At 35.8% G+C, this 20,942-nt stretch overlaps 1 protein-coding gene across 13 annotated transcripts in view; it reads left to right on the forward strand.

The window, feature by feature from the left end:
- LOC134540035 (hrp65 protein-like) overlaps positions 1-20,942 on the forward strand; it is a 286,028-nt gene that overhangs the window by 84,771 nt on the left and 180,315 nt on the right. For 9 of the 13 annotated variants that reach the window (XR_010076400.1, XR_010076399.1, XR_010076397.1 and 6 more), the window contains exon 9: positions 12,686-12,800. Coding sequence is in view for 4 of the 13 variants with exons in the window: in XM_063382478.1 (XP_063238548.1) it covers positions 12,686-12,800 (115 nt within the window). In the remaining 9 variants the exon portion in view is untranslated. The remainder of the gene's footprint in view (positions 1-12,685; positions 12,801-20,942) is intronic. The other 4 variants (XR_010076401.1, XR_010076404.1, XM_063382486.1 and 1 more) reach the window with 1 other exon arrangement.

Consider the following 20,942-nt stretch of genomic DNA (forward strand, 5'->3'; position numbering starts at 1 on the left):
TAAGTACCTAACTGAAAACACAGACAAGCCAGCAATGTTGTTCCCGATGCCTGTTAGTACACACTGGAATTCGTGGTTCAAGTCTGTGTTCTACTTGTCAGAGTACTTGGTGGATATTATCTCCTTCAAGCAGGACGTTAATATTACGTTTAACGAGCGTTTTCCACAGGAGCAAGAATGTATGTATACTTTTAGCTCAATGTCACTTTGTAAAAAATCATGCTGCAAAACTTGTTAAATCTTGACAGAAATTGAGGGGTCACAATATCCAACAGCTCATTTGTTGACTGGATATTTAGACGACCTTATAAAAGGCTTCGATATTGTTTCTCAAGGCATTTTTTCTGCGGGATTTTCAGAAAAAAATCTCATCTTTGACCACGACTGACAAAGCTCATGTGAAGCAAATGTGCCAGGAAGCTTCAGCGGTATGTATGGACAAACTGCAAGGCCTACAAATGCAGACCCAAGTGCAAGAATTTTCAAAACACTGAACAAGGTTTTCAGCCCAAAGCATATCTTGCTTAACACCAAAGACATTTTGCCAACCATAAAATGCCTCCCCAGGGTTGGAGATAATGATGATTCAGTGCTTTACAAAGGCTACGAATCTCTGAAGGAAGCTGTGCAAGAAGCAGTTAAAGCAGGGCAAGAATGTGATGTTCGTAAAATGCTGGTGGCTATTGGCACAAAACAAATGTTATTTGCTGCAACTGCACTTCAAGCCATCTTCCTCCCAACAAATAATATGGACAGTGAACGTTTGCTGAGTCACTACAATCACGTAAATCCTGACAGATGCCAGAACTTGAAAGAGAAGAATATTGAATTTTTCACCATGCTCTCTTTTGATGACTGATTAATTATTTTATATCATATACAACTCCTACTTTTTAGGCATTAGTAGGCCTACATGTCACACAACTGATCTGATTTTTGTTGACCATTTAGAAATCATACAGTTAAAATTGTAAATAGGCGAGCTAAATAAATTAAGTTCCATTGAAAATCATTTTCAAACAAAAAATTAGTGGTATTTTAAGGAAAATTAATATCTATTTTACGGTAAAATAACCTCTTATTTCAAAGATAAATAACACCTATTTAATAGGGAAAATAACATCTACTTTTTCAGGTCTCTAATAATGCCTCTAGAGCGAAAATGGAACATGACATAAGTAATTACAATTTATAAAACAGTTTATAATTATCATTGGGGCAATCCTAATGCGCTCCCGCGGGACGCGAAATACATACAACCATTCACACAAATAAAACAAAGTAAGCAAGAGTAAAGCGGACGTGGTGGCAAAGCGCTGAAGGGGAACAAGTAATATGGTGCCGCTAGGTGAAAAAACTGAAGGCAGAATCAAAAGAGAACTTATATTGCGGCTTGACAAGAAGTGTCCAATGCCATCGTGGCATGTCCATATACAGCTGTTGAAATGTTACAATATGCTACGGGGAGTACTCAGCGTGAGAAAAAGAAACGCAAATTGAATGACCTGTCGAATGACCTGAAGGGTCCAAACATTGGTGGCAAATACGTTGCATTACATTACATGGCAGCAATAAAAAAATGAATGCGCGGCCATAACGCGCAAGAAAGAACAATACTAAATTCAGACGTTAAGTTTCACAGGTGAGTACATACCGAAACACAGAGCCACCGCCGCAGTGACAGCCTTCGAGTCCAGAGACCGAACGACTGCGAGGAATACGCCAGGGGCCGGGCAATATATAGGCTGGGAAAACACTCGAAAGAGAGCGAGGGGGGGGGGAGGGGAAAGGAGGGGAAGGAATGCTGTAGTGCCGAAAAAAACGGAGCAACTGCTTCAAATTAAAATCTTTATTAAAAAAATTGTTGATACAGACATCAAAACAATCAAAATTTTCATTAAAAAAAATTGGTTGTCTGTAAAGTCAGTTTACGGACGATAGTTTAACGTGACGTCATAACAAAACATTGATGAAATGATTGATCCAGAAGAAAAGGAAATATATTCGGCCTGAGACTGAGCCGTAATAGGTTTTTGCAACCAAACCATTTAGGCATTAGAAATATTATATTCTTTAAGGAAGAATTTTTTTTAATTTTTTCTATCTTTTGTATGATAAAATCTACCTCTGCATACTTTTATGAATAAAATTGAATCATTTTTATTTAATTATCACTACAGTAGAATCTCATTATAGCGAGCACGGTAATAGCGAGAACACGGCTATAACGAAGTCTTTTTGAGGAATTTACGGCATGATCGCGTGAAGCGCGCCTTGGTTATTTGTCTACTTTATCTCCACCCCTCTCGCTCGCCAATAGACATCTTGCCGTTGACGCCTGTCACATTCTTCAGCCTTGCAGTCGCCACCTAAGTGCGTGGCTTTAAAAATAGAATCCCGTCCTTTCTTTCTGTTATCAAACTTCCATTAGTTTTCTGTGCCTGCGACTTAAGTCACAGCATCACTGGCTGGCTTCAAGGCCAAGGTATGCTCGAGTCGAATAAACAAAGCCTTTGAATATACATATACATGTAAGCATTTCTTGTTATTTAGAAAATATACAAAATCTATTTTTTCCCGCCATTAAGCATAACAATGTGCACTCTTTTTTAATATAAATGTTCTTAATTAATTTGTTGCGACATTTTCTTCAACGAATAATAACATTGTTTATAACTATGTTAGGCCAAAAAAGTCAGAGCCGTCTTTATACTTGTTGCTAATTGATCGCGTTAATAATACACAAATATTTTGTAATGCCTACAGGCATAAGGACTGGTTGGGACGCCATAGCATGGCAAGGATTGCAAACGGGTATTTGTAACACACCAACAATTTTTAAACAATAATAGTGTTTTAATAAAACTTAACAAAAATAAATAAGGTGATCATTACGTAACACACACCAAAATGGTTTTTTAAGAGTTTAACACACACAGCAAAAGTGAACGCTCCATTATCAAGGCTAAAAAAGGTTAGATTTTACGCCGGCGCAACGTGGTACAAAACATGCGCGGTCTCAATTAGGGCCTCGAAAGGGGGCGTCACAAGGTAGACGCATTGAAACTGTCTAATTACAAGATTGCCAAAATGCAGGGAAAACCCACTGCCTTATGCGCATTACGTGCGTTACTAAAGTAAGTTACATTATCTTAAAATGAAAATTTACGATATGTTTTACAAACGTCGACGACTCAGGGGAGAACAGTTACAAACCAATTAAGTTAAATTTAATCAAGTTACATGAAATCCAAAAGAAATTTTCCAGGTGGCGATCGAAAGAGAATTTAGACAAAACACACACAAAATTCAACAAACGTTTACATTATGGCAAGGGCCACCGTCTTACTCCAACTTACATTTTCCTTGCCCCGAGGTCGCGCATGTCGTACAAAGTTAGTCTAACTGACTACATGCTGGCTAACAATTACTCGAGCTCTCAAAAGAGACTAAAGAGATCAGATGAGCTAGTTGATACAAGTAGAACAAGACAGAATAATTAGAAAACTCCTGTTTTATAACATGTGCCTTGCAGCGCGCATGCGCCGAACCTTGCTGGAGAGGGGAGAAGCAAGCAGGCATACACTAGGAGGGGGAAGGAAGGTGGGGACGACAAACCGCCGCCCGCGCAGACTCGCGGTGTTTGAAGGAAGCGGCGATCCTAACGCTTCAATTTATAAACTTGTTTGGAATTATTACAGTTGTGACACGTTTACAAACACGTTACGTTATTTATTTTACTATCTGACAAATAGTAGGTACTAGAGCTGTAGCAAACCGTATGTATTCGGTACTGAGTAACGGGTGCGCCATCTAGTAACGAGTAACGAAACGTTACACACGGCTTTATCTCGTTACTCGCATTTTTCGTATGTTTTACGCATGCGTGCGCATATTTGATGAATTTACGTTACAAAGAACGAGGTTTGTTTATTAAGTAAAGTATAATTTGGAAATTCGTCTTCCAAGTTTTTTTTACTGTTTATTAAAGGTATTGTGTGTTTAGATAAAGTTTGTGATTGTAACAGAAACAACGTAAGAAAGTATTTTTTACATACATTAGAATCCCGCTGATGCGACCTCTCACGGTTCCCGGAAAAACGGACTTATAAACGAAAGGGTCGCAATAGAGAATTCGGGCCAATCCCCTTCCCCAACCTGGAAAAAAAAAAACATAAAAAATCGCCTTTGTTCGCATAGATTTCTTATTCAAATGGTCTATGGTGTAAAAAAGACAACTTTTTAAATTCATATTACAGTATTTAAATAGCATGATGTCTCCTGAAAAAAACGATACCCTAGAAAGCAATATTGGAGCTCCCGTTGCCGAGAAAAAAAAATTCAACACAGTGCAGCTTGTCCATTTTCGCTGTCTTTGTATAGAAAAATCAGACGATTTAGTATTGAAATGATAAATTTTTATTAAACGTTTATTATGTCTCTTGTGGGCTGTATTAGTGTGGTGTTTAAAAGGTTGCGTCCCGTGACACAACGGGTGATCTGGCGGCACTTATCGCTCTGGTCCGTCCGGCTGACGTGCAGGAATGCGAGATGTAGGGTAAGCGCGTGTGTGAGAGAGAGAGAGAGAGAGAGAGAGAGAGAGAGAAAGAGAGAAAAATTGAAAAGTTGGTGGGGGGGGGGGGGGGTCTGCCGACCAGCAGCATCGTTAGCTAGCGAGAGTGATGTTAAATGTCGATCTTCACCACTACCGCTTGCTGCGGGGCTCGCTCTCTTTTATCTCTGTCTCCCCCTCCCACAAATATATTGGCTGGCAGGTCTGGCCCTCTTCACCTTCTTTATCTTATCTCTCACGCACACTTGAAGCACCTAAGGCTGGGTTCACAATTAAAAAAATTAAGCGAGTGCATAGCAAACCATGCACACGACTTGTGTGAACTGCGAAATTGGTTCACAATTAAATTATTATTGTTAATTTCAGCCAATGAAATTTCGCGAACTATGCGTCATCTGTTAGCAGTGTTAGTAAACAAACATATTAACTTTCAAAATAACGATAATACTATTATTATCTCGACATTTTCTTACCACAATATGGTTAATAAATATAAACATATTTCTAGTCCCGCCAAAAAAAACACCCTGCTATTCTCTCATTGGCTGTTGTGCCATGTGTACGTGACCGAAATAAAATATATTCATTTCACTCCTATGCGCACGACCTCGATCCCATGCACACGACCAACTTTCTGCTATTGTGAATCGTTGGGTTAGGAAACATGGCGTTCATATCCTATGCACACGACATACTGTTACTGTTATTTTTTCAATTGTGAACCCAGCCTAATACGTTGTCGCACGAGACCGGGATGGCAACAGACGCGCGCGTAGATGCTATCAGGTGACGCGCACAGTTTACCGGTATTGGGTAGCTTGGGTAGCTTGGGTAGCTTGGTAGTCTAGAGGGAGAGGGGTGGTATCTATTTTTAGCCGTCTTTTGTATACCTGCCTGCTTACAGTACAGCGCTCGCCAAAATAAACGTGAACACATAGCGCCCAACAAAGTGTAACAGACTTGTTTTTCAGCCGATTTTACTCAAATTTTTGACTTTCTCTGCTCAGATTTTTCACGGTTCCTCAAAAAACGGTCGTATAAACGGAATGGACGCATCAGAGGGGCGTTGCATCGGCGGAATATTACTGTATTAGAAATGTGTATGTTTTTGTTTTTATAATCTCGTTATTTCACGTTTTTTTGGTTGTTATATTAAAATAGATAATATTAAAAAGCCGCTCTAATGAGATTTAATTGTTTCTTGGTTAACGAAAACCATTAATTATCAAATATTGTTAATTGTTTATATTCTATTTATTATTATTTACGCGACGTCAATCTGTACGCAATACGACTTGATTCATTGCTGCAACTTAACATAGCAAGTTATGCGGTATCAGAAGTAACGAGTAACGTAACGATAGTAACGAGTACTAATTGTTATAGTAACGAATACATACGGGTACACATTTTTTGGTTACTTTTACACCTCTAGTAGGCACTACCGTATTTATTTCCGAATCGCAAGGACAGTTTTCTTGTAACTTTTGTTTCAGTCCGTTGTTGGGGTATCTGTCCGGGAAAGGGGTGGTGATGATTTGAGTTTAATCCCGAATGTATTTTCTAAAAAAAGTAGACAGGTTTCTTTAAATGAAAAAAAGTATAGTTTTCCAGCGACTATTTTGTTTGAGGCGTACGTGCGTTGACGCACTCCTGCTTTTTTGTAAGTAATTAAATTGTCGCGCTACACTAGCATCACCTGTTAGCAACATCCCAAACCATCATGGCCGCCAGCAGACAGCCCGCGTCGACAATAGATAGCAGGACAATGTTGCGTCGGCCACGGGCTGAGATGCTATACTTACGTGGTAGGGTATTCTGGTTATTTTGACACAATCGGTGATCACATCCATTCTTATGGGGTATAGTTTTAAAGAGAATTCACACATCTGCTCACAGAAATTAAGATTTCGTTAATATAACCTGTTATTTTCCAATTATACAGGTTTAAACACAATTTTTATTCTATTTTCGGTTAATTTTTATTTTTTGGGGGCCAAAATTTGTCCAATTCGGTTAGAGCGAGGATCAAACCCGGAACCGTGACACCTCGCAATAACGGGACTCTAGTGTATTTTGTATGGATACAAAGGAGTGAAATGAAATGTACAATTGAAATAATAAATTAATTCGAATATATTTATTACTTCTGAAATGTTGCGTGCGCCGTATTTATTTCTACCAGTACAAAAAAAATTTGCAGCGGTTGGGATTCGAACGGACAACCTTTGGATTGGAAGTTAGCTTTGCTGACCGCTCAGCCACGAGGCAATACTTAAAAAGTAATAGTTTCAGATGTCATATATATGTTTCTAAACATTTTGTTCACAGTAGGGGAATAATATTATTTCGTTTTTATAACACAATCTTATAACAAATACACATCCCAAATACACCAAACTTATTTATGATGTGTTACAATATTTTTTAAAACATTGTGCAAAAGATCCCGGGTGTAATTTGAATTATTATGTGTAACTGTAAAACACCATTGTTGGTTTAAAACGTATTTGAATATTCAACATTATTTTTAAATAACCGTACCGATTGTGCTGAAAATCGGTGGAAGATCATTAAATTACATAATATTAATAATTCAAACGATGAAAATATGATTGAAAAGTCAAATCGATGGTTGTTCCAATCAAGTGGAAGAGAGATGCCACACATGCGTACAATGAGCAAACAGGACACATCCGTAGTGGGACACTTTTTCGTGCGTGCAACCGGCGTTCATTGATTTATTAGACGTCACGTCAAAAATGACTTTGGACAATCTGTAATAGCTGCAATATTTTCTCTAATTTTTATAGAGTAAACAATCAAAGATAATTTATTAGCTAAGAGTAACACCTTTCTATTAATATCCTACGTGACTACCTTGGGAAGGATTACTGTTTCTATATTTTCCCAAAAATGTATCTGGAAGTTAAGGAAGAATAAGATTTTATTGCTACAAAATTCTCTTACCCTTTTGCCCAAAAATTAGCTAGCAATGCAGTGGAAAGGTAGTTCGGGATTAACAGGCGTTAGTTCTGCAGTGTTCTACATATAAAGCACAGTAAGATACAATTGTGTTGGCTACATGTTCCGCATATACCTGAACGTTCATGTCTATTATGCTACTTAATTATTTTATGAAATGTGTGTATTTATGATATTCAGAGTATTTGTTGACTAATTTTTTCCTATAACATTTTATAATGATAGGTTGTTCAGACCTGCCAACTCTCACGATTTTGGTGTGATGCTCAAGATTTTAAGGTCCATCTCACGCCCTCTCGCCAAAATAGTTTCTCCTCACGATTTTTTGGGGCCCCAAGATTTTGTAAAAGTTACAACACAAGTTTTACGAGAGCTTACAGTAATGAGTTTCCATCAATACTCGAGTCACGTAAAGGAAGAAATTTTGCGTTTTGTTAAATGTGCCGTGCTGATTTTTCTATCTCGCATAGTGGAAGAGGAGACATTGTGAAACATGTCGCTACAAAAAAACACAACTAACACGTGAAGTGTATTGCTTCCAATAAAAAAAATTAATTTTGCTGTGAACAGTGATAATAGTGTTACATGAGCAGAATGTTATTTTACATCTTTTTTAGTTGCGGCCCTGCATGATCACTACACGACAGCGCTAAATTATGTTCAACTAAATTAAATCTTCAACCTATAATTTGTTGAAATAAAGTTTGAAGCAGAGACCATGAAACATATGTACAGGTATGTCACTAAAATTTAAAGATTCTCATTTGTTGTATTTTATTTCTAACTTGTATTTATGGGCCTGAAAGTTTTATCGAGGACCTCATGATTTTTTAAATTTGAATGTTGGCAGGTCTGGTTGTTATCTCAAAGGGCTTCTTAGCCAATGGCAATGATAATTTCAACCAATGGTGGAAATCATTACAGTTAATATTATAGATTACTAATAGGGATGGGGCGAACAAATCCAATATAGGGATTCGAAGCTTCGGCAGGTCTGATATAGGATTCAGTTTTTTTTTTATTTATTATGCATAAACTACTGCTCTGGGTTATTAATAGAAAAAATCCTAACTGCTAATATGTTTTGCCTACATTCACAGTTTACGAATTTATTAATAAATATGCCACTTTTCAAAATACAAGCTTGATGCAAAAGTATTACAGTAAAACCTTTTTGTTGCGACCCCATTTATTGCGACCACCTCTCTATCACAACCCGATTTCGAGGAACCGTGAAAAAATTGCCGAAAATCCGAAGAAAATCGGACAGAAAATAAGTTTCTTGTGGTGAGTAGCGTGTTACTGCGATTCTCAAATGTTTCGGAAAACATTTATTACGACCCCCCGTATATTACGACCCTTTTCCTGGGAACCGTGAGGGGTCGTTTCAGAGAGGTTTGACTATTTATTTTTACCGTTTGTGCCGTAACCTAAGCAAGCACCAAACTTCCACTCACGACTCGCGACTTCGGCACATCGTCGGCTTCAGTATCTTCGAACTCATCAAACACTGTTCCGTTTTCTTTAAGCATATGAGAATTAGTTTTTGTAATGTTTTAATGAAGAATATAAATGAATAAAATAGTTCACAAACAAACGTAAAAGTTTTCAACAGAAACGAAGTTCAAACAAAACAATATTCACAACACGCAATTCACACACAAAGTGTTGGTGACACTGGGCACGGAACAATGGCGTTTGTCCCGTTTGTTTATTAATTTCTAATCGGTATTAATTTTATCTGTGCGAGTTATATTTCCATGTAACATGTGGTTTATCTTTCGTGAATGGTGATTTAGTGACGTAAATCACAATCAGAGATGTCGGACGTACATACAGTTCTGCCATTCCCGATTACACCCGAACAATTCACCTTCGGTAAACTTCGGAGTTTTGTTTTTGTAAATTCAAAAAACACTGGCATTGTTTATTAATATTGGCCGTTATTCAATGTGCTATTTTCAGTCGTATTTTTAATGCATTTTTTTACGATACGTTTTCTGTGTTTGAAAGTAGTTTGGTTATGAAATTAGGCAGAATGTATTTGTTATAGAAGGTTTATATTTTCGTTAGCTACATTATAAATACTTAAAACATTGTGGATGGTTGGTTATATTAGGTAAGAATAGCTACATTAAAAATGAAAGTTAAAATTTAACAGGTAAGTTATTTTCACTTTTCCTGTATTCTTTTTTTCCCCTCATAAATGTACTACGTGTTAAGTGAAACAAAATTTATTTACCGCTTTATTAAAAATTTTTGACTTTTAAAGTCTTTTTCAATATCCTAAAAGTCTGAAATATATTTACTCATGTCCTCAAATGTAGAGCTGTACTGAAGAAGCCGATTTTGCAAATATTTAGTTGAATCGGCATTTCTGCCGACTTTCGATACGCTTGTTAATTTTCGACCGATATTACTGAAAAACGAAAGAGACTGTCATAACCTAAAAATCCATGAGTACCCTTTTTACTTTTCGTAGTAGTACTGCATTCTTTCAGATCGCATTATTTCTTAGCAAAATGTGCCAACCGTACATATCAAAATTTAACATCCCTTTTTTTCTAATAAAGTTCTTTAATTTTAATATGTCATATATAAATACATTACCATCACGGTAAATATACATCCTGGTTGTATAGTGCAAATGTGGTAGCTATCATGCTTCTGTAGTAATTATGGTATCGACAAAGAATCTTTAGTTCTTTTTATGGTAATTATCTAAAGATAACTATTGGGTTTGTACTGTAGTTATGGTACACCAGCCATATTTCTTTGTAAGTTGTTCATTTGTCTTCATATTTACGAGCACCATTACCAAAGACAGAAACTTTCAGAAAAATTTCAAACGGAACTTTATATCACCCATTTAATGGCGTAAATGATGAGACCCCGGACAATTTAAACGCTCTATACGGTAAAACCTACCATGCGGGACCTCGTAAGCGAGTTTTACTGTATTTTTTTCCGTAAATAGTAAAATACAGTCACAATGCATTCCGGCCAAATAACGCTGCTGTTGAAGCTCGAACTTGAGGTAAGTACTCGGCTTAAGCTTGATTTTCGAGTACTTGCAGACCTCCTTTTTTTTACTAGGAAGCATTTCGAATCTATTAAAATTAATTGGGGCGAGTTCGGGTATTCATGGAACCGAACCGAAATCAAAAATTTCGGGTACCCGCACACCCCTGCTGGATGGATTTACTCTTTTATAGATGCATTGAAGTTATAGTTATTGTATAAAAATTAAAAAGTGGGTGTCTTCGATATTTTATTTTGTGTTATTTGCTTATGTTTTCCATCAATGTGAAATGTGAATACGTTCCCCTTTTGAAGTTTTCTTTCATTTTACATATTTTTGTCCTGGTCCATTGAAATAGGAAAAATGAGATTCTATTTTAATATAATTATTTCAGGTAAATTTGGTAGCATGTATTGATTTGTGTTAATTACAGTGTTATGCCACTTTAATTGCCACAGCTCAGAAATTATATTATAATTTCAAAATTTTAATTGCATATTTTTTTGAGTCAATCTGCAAATCATCTTGATAATTCCAGATTTTTGTTTTAGAAACTGTATGGATACTAATGAAGACATTCTTCTGGCCATTTATTAAATACAACATACAGTAGAACCCTGTTATAACGAATCTGAAGGGAGTAGTTTATATGTTCACTATAGAGGGGAAACTTTATATCTGGGAAAACTTTTATATTGGCAATATATACTCAAAAGCAAAATCCTAACTACACATAGGCCTAAGCCAAGAAAAGAATGAATGAAAATACTCAAAGCAACAGTTTTATGAGAAAATGCAGATATTATTTTTAATGAACTACACATGTACAAACTTTCTATTACCTAATGGTTCTTGGACATCGGCATATTATCCTTTTTTCAGGCATTTAATACTCTGTGACGTTTTCTCAGCTTGTGAAAGAAGATTGTTCATCTTGTTTAATATTGTACTTAATGTGGATGTTGCAATTCCCAGTTCCTTTGCTGTTAACATGTGCAGGACAGTAATGTCTAGTTTATCTCGCACAGATAATGCCTTACGTTTTTTATCACGTTTTTCACCCTTTTTTATGTACGTATTTCTTATTGAAGCACATTTGCAGCTTAATAACACGAAATTCTTTTTACCGTCAAAAGTAAATAAACGAAAAATAACGAGCCTGGCCCAACAAAGATCACTACGTATCATTTAGTATCGCAGTTGCTAAAGCTGGAACGAAATTTTCTTACATTCTATGGAAAAATTTTGTCCACAGAGTTCTATCTAGTGGTAGACTTACGAACCTTACTCGATCAAAATGTCTGTAACGTGAACGATAAAAATGAGACGTAAAATTATTCAATTTGCTGCTATAATGTACATACGTATTTGTGTGGCGGTAATTTATGTTTAATTTTGATAACATATTAAATGTAAATGCGTTCACCCATTCTTTAACTATGCAGGGAAAACTATTTTTTATTTTCACAAAACTGATCACCATTTTTGGCTACACGTAGCCTACCGAGGCCACTCGAATACGACTTGTTTATAATATAAACAGTGGACAATCGAGTAGCGTATTGCAGAGAAAAACTTCAATGTGATCCAGAATAGACGTTTTGTGAAAAAACTTGTAATTACGTATATGAAAATATTTGAGATAAATGTGCATTATTTCGGCAAAATTTGTTCGTGGTACACGGGAAAACGTATCAACATTGACAAAAGTTGTGCGCTATATCCAATAAGTTAATACATAACCTCACATCATTTTGCCGGGACTGAGATGGAAATCCACAATAAACGGGAATTCATTATAGGCGGGTTCACTATAAATGCGTTCTACTGTATTTTGTGTATGCAAGTTGTATTTTAACTCTTTTTATCCTTTTTTGTGATTTAATAAATTTTTTAACTATAAACCTTATTTTATTCTTGTTAATCCCTAATTAAGTATATTGGCCTATATGTCTACAGAATATGTGAATCTAAATATTTTTCATGCTTTAGAATAAACTTAAGAATGGTTAAAAAATGTGTACATCATTAATGAAGGAGCATTAGAATGTAAGGTGATTGCCAGTTGCTTGGCCTTGCGTGGTAAAGGTACTGTGCTATTGCAGGCCCATCAGCTGAACAGCTTGCTTGATCAACAGGAGCAGGCTCTGCGCCAGAACCCGACCAGCTATGACTCTCCCAATGCAGATGGTGCCATCAGGGAATACGAAACTGCTTCAGGTGAGGCATAGATGTTCCTAGGATCTGCTAATGCCATAGAAAGTGAGACCTCAAATTACAATTAGTATTCATAATCTTGTGTTTGTTCACTAAGAAATATTAAAATTTACGCAATGAATAATCCTTGCTCTACCGTTTCTCTACTGTAATGTCTAGTCAGAGGTAGTTTTTAACTTCTGTTGGTGTTGCTTCCTAAAAATTTCATGCTGTCAAAGGTATATGAAAGTCTGGTAACTTATATTTTTTGAAATCATAGGGTTGGAAGTCACAAGTGTTTAGGACCATTGAAAGCTACTATAATTTGGTTAATTCTGAAGTTCTAATGTTAGCATTTGATTAAGTCATATTGTAAATTTTTGCATTGGCACAGGCCTAGTCATGTAAATAATTTACTGGAAAGCAATAAGACACTAACCACATGGAGTCAGCATGCTTGGCTACCAAGTTGCCTTGTGAGCGTTACCATTGTGGAAGAGTAAGTGCAGTGGTGTAGGCTGGATTACCTCCTCGTGCTGAAGGGGTCCTGGTCCAAGCCACTGTGCTGTTCCTTCAGAGAGTAGGCCTCTTGTCAAAATGCAGACTGGCCTTAGATTAGGAACATACAGTTTATCCTGACATGCAAGTCTCAGACAGGTTTTTACAATTTTTTGTGAACAATTAAGATTAAGCGGTCAAATCATTGCTACTTTTAATTAATTTTTTTAACAGATATTAATATTTTTAAGTAAAATGTAGGAAAGTCTTGAAAAAATATATAATTTCTGTGATTGGAAAGACATCTAGTGTAATATAATGCAAAACCCCTTATTTGCACTTTTCATGGGGATAAAGTAAAAAAGTGTTAAAAGCGGGAAAGTGTAAATAGAGGGAAAAGTGAGAAATACGTTAAAGTTAATTAGAATACAGTAGCATCCTGCAGCGGTCATAACAAGTACGGGCTACATTACACATACGCATTGCACCACAGTAAAAAAAATTAAAAAAAAGGGCCGCAAATTGGAAATTTACCGTCAATAGCGCGCCATGCGCGGAGAAAGCCATTGTACTCAATCAGCTGTTGTTACGGCGCGGCGTAGTCGCCGGCTGGCTCTCTCTGTTCTCTAAGCTGCGCATGCCAATAGATACAAGCTTAACGGAAAAAAATACAAGCACCACCTCCCGTGTACCAGTTTTGTCTAGTTCTAATACAGTCAAACCTCTCTGAAACGACCCCTCATGGTTCCCAGGAATAGGTTCTTAATAGAGAGGGGGTCGTAATAGATGTTTTCTGAAATTTTGTGTCGATTTCAACCCCCCCCCCCCCTCCCCCCTTCCTTTTCCAAAACCTCTACTCGCTAAGAAACCAGCCAAACAATTGCAGGATGCTGTCACTCACAATACTAGAAGGCTTTGCTTTAAACCCACTTCAACCTTCATGACAAGTCTGTCGCCCTACAGGCCACCTCTAAAGAAAATGTCAAAAGACAGTTAGTTTATTTTTACTGGTTAGTTTACATGTACGTTTTATGTTTGCCGTTGTTAAATACACTAGAACCCCGGATTTAGCAAAGCAGCGATTTTAAGAAAATATTCTCGGGAACCGTCAAAAAATCTGACATTTTGACCAAAATGTGAAAATCAGAAGAAGAAAAAAAACTAAATGAAAGATCATTAAAATCTGTTAATTTTAACACACAGCGTCATTTTGTGTCGGCTTGAATACTTCCAATAATGTTCATGTAAGAATAACAAAAAAATAATAGGACATTTACTTTAAAAATATGGCAGCTGTAGGTTCTGCAACGTGAGTGGGCGCACACTTAGTTCGCCTGGCTAGCTGGCGGCAGCGGCTTCATGACGCATAAGCTCACTCCTCCCTCCCCTCGTTCACATTCTTCAAGGCTAGCTCATCCCTCCCAGACACACAAACCATCTAGTTTCCTCCCTTATAACACCCCAGCTTCGCTCCCCTTTAAAAAACCTTCAGTGAGAAAATGCTTATTTTCCCCTCCCTTCTCCCGTAAAATTGGGCTACTAAGTTTACTCGCTGCCGTGACATGTTTAAGTTTACGTTCATCTTGATGTCTCGATACCAATAATTAATTATTTCCGATCCCCAGAAATAAATGGTTAGTTTAAGCAGCTTCGTAAAGTCCTAATATTCCCGTTACGCATATACATTCGTGAGTTTACGTTTTTCCCTCGTACATTTTAGATTGTCTCCTGCTATAATTACTCGGAGGTTTACACGCCTAGGCTTATATTATTATATTTTTATTAATAAAAGCATCTTTTCATGTTATAAAATATGTATATTTTGCGTTTTAAAATGTCCATTACTGACTATAAACGTTAAGTTTTTCTAAATGTATTTAGGCCTACTATGGTTATTACGTGACGTAAATAGCGGGATGGACTCGATTTTTGAGACGTAATTCGCGTGAAAGTATTGTATTGGACTAAATGGGAATCAAACGGGACCTGAAGAATATAGTGCAAATAACGGGAAAACGTAAATAACGGTTACGTAAACAAGAGGTTTCGCTCTATATATATATATATATATATAACATAATGTTTCCAGAGAAGTTAAATTTAATACTTAATAGTTAGTACCTATTATTGGTTGCAGTGCTACCACGAGGGACATTCACTAATTAGAGATAAATTGATGTCGAAATGCTACAATTTGTAGAAGTTTTGTACTTTCATGACTAGGTTGGCATTACTTGGTTGAGCTGAGAATAGCTGACGGATAAAAATTGTTTTGTTTATAATCTCAATAATGCTTTTAACAATGGTGTGTCCGCTTGAAGTTTCCACTTTAGTTGAACAACATTCAGTGATCTGTTTTTGCTTTCTAATGGTGAAAAATGATTTTACAGTATGTTGAAAGTTGTATGAAGGGTGGAAATTTTTATAAGTGGGTAGAACAGTTCAAAAACGGTCGAATCTCAGTGACTGATGAGCGAAGTCCTGGCTGGCCAGACGAAGTGTCAACTCCTTCGCTGGAAACCGGCATTTACTATTATTCATGAAGACCTATGAGTTATATTTGAAACAATAGCAAAAATGGTTGTAGTAAGTGTTAGCACAGTTCATAACATTATCAGTATAAACGCAAATATTTGCTCTTTCATAGAAGTATTAATGTTACAATTTATTAACTCTTATTATTTTATTTATTCTTTGCCTTTCCTTGGCTCAATTTTACACGATTTTTCTCTATGATTTTCTTAATGTAATATGTTATAGTTTTTTGCTCTGTTCTTTGCTGGATTATTGTTCGAATGAAAGGAGAGAACGAATATCAAATGAGTTTTGACATAGTATTACTTCAGGAATGGTGTGAAAGTGCTGGATAGTGTCATTTAATGACAAATATTAGAAAGTGGTGGAAGCCTCAATATTAATATTTTACAAATATCTGTATTGACAGTAGGGTTCTGCGAATATTCGAAATTTCTGAATTTGAGTTTGAATTTTTTGATATTCAATTTGTCAATTTAAATCGAATTCATTTTACAATAATTTGACTTGCAAAATCTGGCCTTGATACACTAATATAAAACATCCCCCTCACCCATTTTTAAAAGAAATGTAAATGGACGATTAGATCTTCCACTTACAAAAAATTATACAGCGAAACCCCTTATTTACGTTACCGTTATTTACGTTTTCACATTATTTGAACCATTTTATTTCTGTCCCGTTTTAACCTCATTTGATGTAATGCAATAAATTCCTGTTGTTTACAACGCGCCTATTGCTTTACGCAGTTTACGTCGTTCGTTCTGATAAAACTGCATACTAAATTAATTAATCCTATTACAAAGTAATTTTATGTGTAAATCGTGTTTTAAAGACGATTTTAAAAGTTATAAACTTCATCTTTAATGTCTCGGGAGTCGCTTTATACCGCTTATAAAACGTAAGCAACGCCAGTTTGGTTGTGTTGATTCCTGTATTCCTGAATAGAGCGCGCCCAAGTAGTCGAAAATTGATATTGATAGCTCGCAGACTTAATGCACGCGCGCGCTCTGTCAGAAATTGAATTAACCCGCACAATCGTTATGCATATACAGTCAAACCTCTATCTATCGTTTTTCAGGGGACCAACAAAAAAATTCAGTAGATGCGGACATTCAATAGATGTGGACTTCACTCTAAGAATTTTAAAAAAATATTTCAACCTCAAAATTAGTGTCAGAAATATATCAGTTACTTGTCATTAAAGTTAAATCAGTTGAAAAATAAATAAAAATGGAAGTATTTTACTTAATTTAATTTACACTTGCAAAAAAAAAAACATGCGCACTATAAATCTACATGGAAATTAAAGTCTTTTTCAATATCCTGAAGTCTGAAATAGATATGTTTACTCATGTCATAAAATGTAAAGCTGTACTGAAGAAGCCGATTTTGCCAATATTTAGTTGAATCAGCATTTCTGCCGACTTCAGATACGCTTGTTAATTTTCGGCCGATATTACTGAAAAACGAGAGAGACTGCCATAACCTAAAAATCCACAATTACCCTTTTCACTTTTCGTAGTAGTACTGCATTCTTTCAGATCGCATTATTTCTTCGCAACATGTGCCAAACGTACATATAAAAATTTAACATCCTATTTTTCAAAAAGTTCTTTAATTTTTAATATGTCATAAATAAATACATTACCGTCACGGTAAATATACATCTCGGTTGTTACGGTAACTGTAGTGCAAATGTGGTAGCTATCGTGCTTCTGTGGTAATTATGGTATCGACAAAGAATCTTTAGTTCTTTTTATGGTAATTATCTTAGGATAACAATTGGGTTTGTACTGTAGTTATGGTACATCATCCAATTTATTCGTAAGTTGTTGTTCATTTGTCTTTTCTTCATATTTACGTGCTCCATTACTTGGCTGCAGATTTAAGGTGATTTTTACTACCATATACTATCGTTACTGTTTTTATGACGGTTTCTTACTAAGAAATGTATATTTCTGCAAAATCTTTATGGTTAAACGATCATCTATTATAATTTATAGTGACGGGACCACATATTTTGTACGATCAATGCGGACAAAACGATAATTCGAACATCGGTACAAGCGGACTTTTTTAACCTTAGTTGTATGGCAATTTTGCCGGGACCGTAGAGAGTATACGATAAACACGGACAATCGATACATGCGAGTTCGATAGATAGAGGTTTGACTGTAGTTACAAATCATGTTCTTGTTAAGGGTTTCTTTTCTTTTATGTTGAATAAAATGGTTTTATTGCATCACTCATTAATTTAAATTATTTGGCGTGCTTTCGCAAAGTCTACTTTTTAAATAAACGTACTTTCCTAGAATAGGTTTTGTTTTTATGGATTACTTTACATTTTTTTTGCATAATAGTATTCTCTGTTCACTCTTATCTGAGTTTTGGAATAAACAAAGCCTCTTGTAAACAAACATTTTCATTGGCTGCCGGCAGCCGCGCACATTATTCGTGCGCAAGAAATAGTCCTTTGGTTACGTACCATTTGTAAGTATTTTTACACTGCTTTTTTTTTTATAACAATTGTTCTATAGCATACAATATTAAATAAATAAATAAAAAATTATAGTGTTTCACTATTAAAATCCAATACAGTTTAATGTGTCAGCAAGTATTTACTTACAATTATGTTAGCAGACGCCGTTTGTAGTGTACAGTTGATGCCGGGCGCAACAGTTGTATTTCGGATTCGTGCGCGCACGGTTTGTTATGGCTGACGCCGGACCGAGTTTCGTAAAGCACAGAACGGGAAGAACGGGAAAGCCTTTGAAAAGTGCACAGAAAACTATTGTGTTGAATGTTTATAAAACATTTTCAGACAAATATCCGGATTGTCGTGTGCACGATATCGCGAGTTTAACTGCGGAATGTACGAGTGTTTCGAAGAGCAGTGTGCTTCGTGCAAGGAAAGAATTACATGACACTCGGACATTAACAACTCCCGCGAAGAAAATGAGACTTGAGTATCCTGTTATCAAAATTTGTGATGATTTTGTGAAGATGTCTATTAGGTGTAAAGTGCATAGTTTTTTCTTCGCAAATGAACCACCTACGCCGAACAAAGTGCTACGGTGCTTCCTGTTATTTTATTAGCACCGACTGTACTGAAGTGTGTGTGTTGCAACAAGTGCTTGTCGCGCAAGATGAATTCAGCCTATCACTTGCTGACGCGGTGCAGTGATACGACAGTGTTTGTTTCAAAACTCAGCTAAGAGTGAACCCACGGTCTCACCCCTAATTATAAACTTGATTTTAGAATAAAATGTGCAATGCTTAAGCGATAAAAATTAAAATTTGTTATTTTTCTTTTGTACCACTTCCTTATGCTGTGATATTTTTATTAATATTTTAATCCTTGAAAGTCAAACATGCTAAATAAGGTGGCAAGTGAGAGTTTTCTCTACAGCAGGCAACATAATTACCAGCCGCAGATAATTGTTGCCGCACCATGTCGATGAACTCACCTTTCTCCATGACAATTTGAAATGATTTGCAAAGTGATTTATGTTAGTGCTACAGACATATAATTTTTAATTTTTGAGAATCTGGTTGTGCTTCTTCAATATAGTCTCACTTTAATTTTAGTTACTTGATTTAAACTGTGAATTATGTGACAAGTTTTTCAAAGGTGGTATGTTAAAATTTTTAATGATCTATGTTATTTTAATAAATATTCTCAATTTCCATTAAAAAAAAATTCGACACTCGTGAATTTTTTTGAAATTCGATTCGAACTGAAAAATCACAATTCGCGGATGTCTAATTGACAGATATTATTTCTGCAAGTTACATTTCTTAAGAAGAATTACTGATGAATTCCTAGCTCAACGGATTGGCAGACTAAGCGTATTATGCTTTACCACAGCAACTAGCCAATCGACAAGAAAGCCGTTTAACACAAGAAACTTTGAAGATTCCTGCTAAAATGCTTACCCGAATTAAGTATGCCCTTCAACTCTAAGACTCCTTCAAAGTAGCTGTAATCGATAATATTGCGGACACGAACACCAAGTCCTATTGTACCAACGTGAGCCGATCCAGAAACAGCATGTCCTAAAGGAAGGACGTTCCAACTGTTAGCAGTCGCAACTTGTGACCTATGTAGACCAAGGTTCAATCCGAGGAGGCCTTCAACGTTGCTATACCGTGGTGTCATGTCATATTGACGTGGGTTGTTTTCCTCAATTGATAGTTGAATTCTTAGATTTCGTTAACATTTTAAGACTGACTAAATTGTCTGTAACTTACTTGATAGCCATACACATACTAACTTTTGAAAACTTTTAACTTAATTACGGAGGAAACTTAGTAATGCAACCTCAAAGACCCCAAATAGTTGACAAATTTGGTTTTGTTCTGTATTTAATCATAACCAGATGTATTGTTAATTTTAAAGACAAAACGGATAATATCCGTAGTTACCTTATAACTAGTGGGTGAAAAATAGCATTTATTCTGGTCATTTATAGCATCTAAATATTTACTTGTAGCATTTTATAGCATTTAGTACCAATATTATAGAATTTTATAAGCGCTAACTATTCTATGAAAAAAGAAACCTGGACCTACAACTAAAACATTTAACATTTAACTTAATAAAAAATCAACGTAATTGGCATACAAACACAACCCAGAAGTACAGGAGTGTTTTTATCAATTTTTTATGGTAAGGTACATAATTGGGACACAGCAACACAACCCATAAGTTTTTCCTTGAGTCAATTATGATGATAAACTGTATGTACATTGCAGCACAACTCCAAAGAATTTTTTCTTTGCACTAAATTAAGAGTTGTCAATGGAACTGAAAGAAAGCTTACAACAGGTCTACAGTCTGTTCACTCATCCTGTTTCTCCTATGTTTGGTGGGTGTTTGGCAAATAAAATATGTAAAAAAATATATAAAAATAGTGGAAACTGTAAAATATTTTGTGGAAAACAATTTATAGTTGATGCTTTAATTTTAAATGTTGGAAGTGTGTGTTGATAATATTGTGTTTTGTAAAATAGGTATTTATGGTGCCAGATATCTCACACACAGAGAAAAAGTTGGTGGAGCAGGGACAGGGGAAAAAAAATACAAAATGACTAAAAAAATTGTTTGGTAATTAATATAAGAAATTGTTG

The sequence above is a fragment of the Bacillus rossius genome, chromosome 1 (assembly GCF_032445375.1).
Source record: "Bacillus rossius redtenbacheri isolate Brsri chromosome 1, Brsri_v3, whole genome shotgun sequence".
In the NCBI taxonomy this organism is placed as follows: Eukaryota; Metazoa; Arthropoda; class Insecta; order Phasmatodea; family Bacillidae; genus Bacillus; species Bacillus rossius.